The 7703-nt window shown below is 30.1% G+C and overlaps 1 protein-coding gene across 3 annotated transcripts; it reads left to right on the top strand.

The window, feature by feature from the left end:
- The first annotated feature begins 499 nt into the window (after nt 1-499).
- On the top strand, nt 500-7342 carry LOC112794481 (isoflavone 7-O-methyltransferase). Of its 3 annotated transcripts, XM_072236212.1 has the most exons (5): nt 579-904; nt 1911-2453; nt 6553-6737; nt 6847-6918; nt 7135-7342. In XM_072236212.1, the coding sequence occupies exons 1-5, from the start codon at nt 650-652 to the stop codon at nt 7169-7171; spliced, it is 1092 nt and encodes a 363-aa protein (XP_072092313.1). In that variant the 5' UTR covers nt 579-649; the 3' UTR covers nt 7172-7342. The 3 variants fall into 3 exon arrangements, with proteins under 3 accessions (XP_025692271.3, XP_072092313.1, XP_072092312.1); XM_025836486.3 differs by lacking the exons at nt 6553-6737; nt 6847-6918; nt 7135-7342 and adding an exon at nt 3475-3991 and having other exon boundaries at nt 500-904; XM_072236211.1 differs by lacking the exons at nt 6553-6737; nt 6847-6918; nt 7135-7342 and adding an exon at nt 3475-3991 and having other exon boundaries at nt 1917-2453.
- Nucleotides 7343-7703: the final 361 nt, after the last annotated feature.

The raw sequence follows: 7703 nt of genomic DNA, 5'->3' as shown, positions 1-7703 counted from the left end.
TGTTTCAGATTGAGCTGAGTCTAAGAAAGCTGATCATATATAGGAATTTGCATTAGTTTTGAACCTTGCTCTTATTAGTAGTTCATTTATATATTTAGTTTGCAATAATAATAGAACAGCTAATATTTCAATACAAAAATTAGAAATTAGAAATTCTATTTTTAGAAAAAAAAATTGATAAAAATTAAAACAAAATAAAATTATACTTTATCTATATAAAAAAAAAGAATTTACTTATTACCTTCTAGATCAACAAGTGCATCGTAATGCATTAAAGAGTCATTAAAATTTGTTATTTTTCGTTATCATTTAGTTATTCATTTAATTTTTTTAATTTAATAATTTAAGTATTTAACTGCATATTTTATTTCATACTTTTAAATATAATAACTAATAACTGACTAAAAATAATAGATTCGATGTTCTTCAAATATTCCTTTATATATAAATTAGCAATTTTAAAATAACTATATATATCAACCTCAACAGTCAATAACGTGGTACACATGAAAAATGATTAAATTAATCACCTCTTGCATGCAAGATGAAACCTTACACTATAAATTAAACCAATGTGAGTTCAACATGAGCATCCAGCACAAAGATTAAAAAGACCAGCAGAATCAAAAGTGTTCATCACAAAATAGTTATGGCTTCAAACAATGGGCGCAGCACAAGTGAGAGCTTCAAAGCTCAAGCACTTGTTTATAGGCATATGTTTAGCATCCTAGACTCCATGTGTCTCAAGTGGATCATTGACTGTCGTATACCAAACATAATTCACGACCATGGAAAAGCCATTACTCTTTTAGAATTGGTCTCCGTTCTCAAAATTCCATCAACTAAAGTTGATCGCATTGATGTTTTCATGCGCTACATGGCGTATATTGGATACTTTGATATAGTAAGATTCTATTATTCAGATCACTTTACCTCTTTTCTCTTTAATATATTAAAAGAAAGTTTTATCTTAAATTATTTAGGATTATTAGGTGTAATTCTCTCATTCATATTTTAACAATAATATATATCTACATTTATATATAGTTATTTTCATATTTAAGAAATCATAATTTAAATAATTAACACAATAATTTTAAATTTAATAATAAAATTAAAAGTTATAAATTTCAATTTTATCGAATCCCGTTCATGGAACAAGGTTATTAAACTTGAATATTTCAAAATTTATCTTTCTTAAAAAATTTTAGATTTTATTATATATATAATTTGTTCCTAAAAAAGAAAAAGTATATCTTAGACTTAATTGGTATATATGTCTTTGTAGAGAGAATAATCGAAACTCCGGTCTAAATGTTAATTCAGTTAGCTAATATATATATATATATATATATATATATATATATATATATATTATAAAATAATTTTGTGTAATAAATAATTTCATAATATAATAAAAAATATGTATGACCGAAAATCTTGAAATTTTATCTTTGTTCCTTCATTCTTTTTAGTGACAAAAAATATCAATCATAAAACAAAAATAAATATATGAATAGTTTACTTTTAAAAAAAACAATACAAAGATGATTATAGTAATTATATAAAGAATTTAATTTTGATACTTGTGTCAGGATAAAATAATTTTATATGTGCATCTAATTACATAATATTATATCAGTAAAAATAATAATTTTTTACATTAACCACGTCTATAATCATCCAAAAAAATAAATATAATTGCACGACTATGTAAAACGTGTCACATTTAAACCCTTATATAAATATGGTAAACATTAAAGTCATACTTCTTTTACATTTTGATATTATTTTTCTTTTAATTTTTAAATTAAAATATAGTTATTAAATAATAATAAAATATTACTAAAGCATCCATACATCAACCCATATGTAGTTATATTATTAATATTTATATCTATATCTGTAAGACAAAGGTTAGAATCCATGGCGACAATGATGGCAGTAATCAAGAAGAAGAAAAGGAAGCATTTGCTCTCACAGCAGCATCAGAACTCTTGGTCAAAGGCACTAAAAACCCTTGTATATCTCCAATGGTGGAGTTTGTATTAGATCCAGTTCATTCAGATTTCTTCAATTATCTGAGCAAGTGGTTCTCCGACGAAAATCGCCGTCTATACGAAATCACCTCGGGGACACCTTGGTGGGAGTTGCTTGACAAGAATCCAAGACTCTTGGGTTTGTTCAATGACGCTATGGCCGGTGATTCTCAGATGATAAAGCTGGCACTAAAGGATCACAACATGGCCTTTGAGGGGTTGGAAACAATTGTGGATGTTGGTGGTGGAACTGGAACCACCGCTCAAATTTTCAGTGAGAAATTTCCAGAACTCAAATACATAGTATTTGATCTTCCACAGGTTGTGAAAAATTTGAAGGCATGCAACAATTTGAGCTTTGTCGGTGGAGACATGTTTGAATCCATTCCTAAGGCTGATGCAATTCTACTTAAGGTAACCATTTAATTAGTACTGGATTAGTAGTGTGTTTGTCTTAATTAATTTCAAAATTAGATTATTGAAGCTAATCTTCTTTTTTGCAAACATACGTGCCTTCCGTTTACGTTTTTATTTTTTAGGGTTTTTGTATTTTTAAGATTTTATAAAAAATAATAAAAATAATAATAAAATATAATTTTATTTTTATCTTTTTTATTAAAATTTTAAAAATGAAAAATATTAAAAATAAAAATAAAAAATAAAAATACAAACAAAATAGGCCTTATATATTCTTAAGAGTTTCAAAAACATATTGTTTTAGATATGATTATTAAAATCGACCTTTAATAAATTAAAAAATTAGAATATAATTATTTGTAATTTATTAAATTAATCTCAAAGTAATTAAATTAAAATTTTTTTAAGATTTAAAATTTTTGAATGTTACAACAATTAATAATTTTCATCTTAGGTATACAGTAAAATTGATTATTAAAATCAACTATTAATATAAAATATAAATTAAAATATAAAATTTATTTTAAAAATAAATTAAATAACATATATATTTATACTCAAATACACAATGACTAATTTTATTATTCTTGAATAACTTTTACCTTCTCTATATATACCAAGGTGAAAGGATGCATGCCATTAATTAATTGAATTTATATATTTAGTTGAAAACTTTTGAAAGCTCCTTACATTTTCTTCTTACACCATGTAAACAATGCTTTGCCATTTCATTTGGTGATATTTGAATAGCTTCAAATGGTTAAATAACTATTCAGAATAGATGGTTATTCTTAAAAAGTTTATATAAATGTAATTTTTATGTTTATTTTTTTACTTTTTATCTAAAAACAATAATTTGTCAAAAAAAATCACACAATTGAAGTCAACTTTTTTCTTTTACCAAAAAAGCTAGTTGAATAATAAGACACTCAATTTCATTTGTAAACTTAGCCAACAGAATTGAGGACATTACATTATAGAATGATTGTGATATATATATTTTTGCTTTCTTTTGCAGTCAGTCTTACATAATTGGAGTGATAACAATTGCATAAAAATATTGAGAAACTGTAAAGATGCTGTTAAGGTTTCAAGTAAAGATAAAAAAGGTAAAATAATAATTTTAGAGACTGTGATAAACGAAGAACAAGATGAACCTGAAATTACTCGACTCAAATTTCTTATGAATATAAATATGCAAATTATGCACGGAAAAGAGAGAAGCGAAGAAGAATGGAAAAATATCTTTCATGAAGCTGGCCTCTATGATTATAAGATATTTTCATTTACTGGATATTTATCACTAATAGAGGTCTATCCTTAAAAATGACTTTGTAATAGTTTATAACTCTATGAATAAAAATAAATATTATGTAAAAGAATAAAATACATATTTTATGTAATAGTGTGTATTGAATATTGATGTTTAGATAGTACTTTTTATAAATAAAATGTTGTAATAACATGGTAATAAGATTGTGAATTTAGTGTTGATGTATGTTATGAATTAATAAATGTTTCCTTTTCTAAATTAATTAAGGTGTTAATAGTATTGTTTTATAAATCTCTTGAATGAGAGTTTCCTAGATAATCAATATCTCCCTCTCATAACCTATAGCATCAGATTTACATGCACATGCATGCATGTAAGAAGAAATGTCCAGTAAAGGTGTGAATACCTATCCTTATCGACACGCTTTAAAGGATTAAGTGGTTTTCGTCTTTTAAACACGAACAAATTAAAGCCTTAAAATCGAAATGTCAAAGATAACAATAATATTTTAAGTGGGTGTGCTGAGTTGCTATAGATGGTATTAAAATTAGCAATTATACCACTATGTGTACATTAAAATTAATCATTACACTACCACAAAAACGGAAGATAGCGATAGACAATTAGCAACTATTTTGACAATCGTCGCCATCTGATGATTTTCCAGCAGTTTCAATTATGAATGCGGGAAGAGCAGCTAGATGATTTGGTTTTGCCACAAATTAAAAAAAAAAAACGCTGCTAACTTAATTTTTTTTGGCGATATTTTAATTCCCCTTTCCCAAAAACACAACGCTTAGCACTCAGCAGCTTCAACAAATAAAAAAAGAAAAAGAAATGTTAAGAGGAGAGGGAGAAACGGAGAAGGAGAGGAAAGGGATGAGTGAGCAGGCCGTCGCTGCTGAGTTTGCCGCCACCGTTGTGTTACTATGCCATCGAAAAGCCAAATCTGCTATAGAAAGAACTGCGAAGTGAGAGAGAGATCGCATCAGCTCACCGCGAAGCTAGCGCAGTCGTCGTCCTCATCGCAGCTCTGCACCGTCGCATCTTGCCACCGCCGCCACCACTGAGCTTGCCGTCGTCGCTACTAAAGCCGAAGAGAGAGAGAGGTGTGTTCGCGAAGAGTGGGAGAGCGCGCGGTCACGAAGGAGAAGAACGACGAAGAGTGAAGGAGAAGCAGAAGATGATGAACCCAGGGGAGAAGGAGGAGGTCCGTTCTCGCACCGTCCTGCTCTGCCGCTGCGGCTGCCGTCGATTGGGGTCAAGGCCGTCGCCATCGCACCCTGTTCCAGTCACCGTTAGGATTTTTTGCTGCTACCATTGATAGCGCCGCCGCTGGGAGGAGCCGAAAGGGGAGAGGAGGTCGCCGTCAAACACGCCGCCACCAGTTACAACCGTCGCTGAAACTGGGACAGATTGTGACTTTGTCTTCTTTTTTGGGATACAGATTGATTCTTTTGCTGCTGCTCGGGATAATGAAATGCATGAAGCTACAAGGAGAATATTGTCAGTGTTGTTACGACAGGTTATTCTCATGTCCTGCTGCTTTATGTCTGTTGAAATTGTGTGGTAGTGTGTTAGCCCTGTTACAAATAATAAAGAGAAGAATATATAATCGTATATATTTTGAGAAATTCTTGACAATATGCCAAGAAGAATCCTAGACGAATTGCAATTTACAAATACTCTTATAAGGGAATTGTAGATCCCCAATCTCTCCCAAAAGATCCCAACTGACTAGAGACACTTATCGCTACCCTATTTCTTCTATTTATACTAATTTCACATGAATGAATTGTAACTAATATGGTCCTAACATTGAGCTTTAACAAGTATTCATCCTTTAAGTGCTTAGTCTTGATTGATCTATGTAAATAAATAGGCCAAAGAGAAAAAAGGTTTATTATTGTTTTGATTATAGGATTTAGTTTGTGATGAGATTATATCTGCAGTGGTTCCAAGTAAGCTGTTGACTTAATTTTCATTAGATAGTAAATGGCCTGATAAGTAATAACTATGAATAGACCCTTGTTAAGCAATCTGTTTAACAACTAATTGAAACCATATGTCGAACTTGATGAAAGTTTAAATTTTAATAGAATTTGACCGTTGTAAGGAATCAATTTTGCATATAGATGGCTTTGAGCAGGATAAGAAAGTGGTCGTGATTGCTGCTACCAATAGAAAGGAAGACCTTGATCCTGCATTAATCAGGTGAGCTTCAATACAAGTTCCTCTGCAGCTTGCTATTGTTTGCATGGCCGATCAAATCTTATTCTAACTGCTATTTCTTTTCATGTTAGCCGGTTTGATACTATGATCCCTTTTGGCTTACTTGATCACAGTAGTCGTCAGCAAATAGCATCCAAATATGCAAAGCACCTAATCAAACCTGAACTAGATGAACTTGCCAGAGTTACAAAAGAGTAAGTTGGTCTCGTTTTTTGTCCTCCACAACTGGGCTATTAACTTACAAGTTGGTTGGTGGGCAGTCAAAACATTCCTGTTGTGATGAATTCTAGTCTTATTCATCAGTTTGTCACCTGAATTTTCTGTACAAGACCCTGGATTGAAGGCTTTAATGAGAAGCCTGCTCCATTACCTAAGGTAAATGAAATATGTTATTGGTGTAGACATTATTTTCTTCATTCCTCCCAACTCTTCCCTATTTAGTATTTAAAACAGCACAAGTGATTAACAGTTTGATACTATTCCATTTAGTAATTGATCATATATAAATTTCTTTCTGCTTATTTTGTATAGCGAAATATATTGATTGACAACAATTATTATTCACTATCTTTTTTATTTATGTTTTTGCAGGATGTTAGCAAAATTTATGGTCAGTTACCTGCTTTGAAGGCTCTCAACTTATCTAACAACTTAATGTCACTACATAAATCAAAACTTCCACCATTGGAAAGCATCTGCATTCAGCAAATAGCATCCAAATATGCAAAGCACCTAATCAAACCTGAACTAGATGAACTTGCCAGAGTTACAGAAGAGTAAGTTGGTCTCGTTTTTTGTCCTCCACAACTGGGCTATTAACTTACAAGTTGGTTGGTGGGCAGTCAAAACATTCCTGTTGTGATGAATTCTAGTCTTGTTCCTCAGTTTGTCACCTGAATTTTCTGTACAAGACCCTGGATTGAAGGCTTTAATGAGAAGCCTGCTCCATTACCTAAGGTAAATGAAATATGTTATTGGTGTAGACATTATTTTCTTCATTCCTCCCAACTCTTCCCTATTTAGTATTTAAAACAGCACAAGTGATTAACAGTTTGATACTATTCCATTTAGTAATTGATCATATATAAATTTCTTTCTGCTTATTTTGTATAGCGAAATATATTGATTGACAACAATTATTATTCAGTATCTTTTTTATTTATGTTTTTGCAGGATGTTAGCAAAATTTATGGTCAGTTACCTGCTTTAAAGGCTCTCAACTTATCTAACAACTTAATGTCACTACATAAATCAAAACTTCCACCATTGGAAAGCATCTGCATTCTAGTTTTAAATAATGCTAGTGTAGATTGGGAGCAGGTTCCTTTCTATATCTTTCCCCAACTTATATCTGCTGCTTGAATTTCCAACAGTGTTTATTTAAACCTCATTTTTTCCTATATATATATATATATATATATATATATATATATATATATATATATATATATATATGTCCACAAGTAGTGCTCGAGTATCATGTTTTTGAATTTTACAAATAAGTATTTTTTTAGTTAACATTTTGAATTTATCTTTGAGTTTAATATTGTTTATTTAGTGTTTTTTATATTAATATCTCAAGTTTAATAATTATGATGTAAAGAAAATAGGTTATAGTAAAAAAAATGGTATAAATTATTGTAATTAATCAATTTTTTTTAAGCAAATATATGAAATTGCGGCGGTTTTGAACCGCTGCAATTTTTTTTTAAAAAAGCACCCATAATTTTGTGGCGGTTTTG

The sequence above is a fragment of the Arachis hypogaea genome, chromosome 4, assembly GCF_003086295.3.
Source record: "Arachis hypogaea cultivar Tifrunner chromosome 4, arahy.Tifrunner.gnm2.J5K5, whole genome shotgun sequence".
Taxonomy (NCBI): domain Eukaryota; kingdom Viridiplantae; phylum Streptophyta; class Magnoliopsida; order Fabales; family Fabaceae; genus Arachis; species Arachis hypogaea.
Note: the sequence above shows the minus strand (reverse complement) of the source record. Positions and strands in the feature narration are given on the sequence as shown.

Excerpts from the sequence above, each read along its gene's own strand:
- LOC112794481 (XM_025836486.3), top strand. The coding sequence starts at position 650 with ATGGCTTCAAACAATGGGCGCAGCACAAGTGAGAGCTTCAAAGCTCAA. Across the intron at positions 905-1,910 it reads ATATTGGATACTTTGATATA|ACAAAGGTTAGAATCCATGG; the intron begins GTAAGATTCTAT and ends TATATCTGTAAG. Across the intron at positions 2,454-3,474 it reads CTGATGCAATTCTACTTAAG|TCAGTCTTACATAATTGGAG; the intron begins GTAACCATTTAA and ends TTTCTTTTGCAG.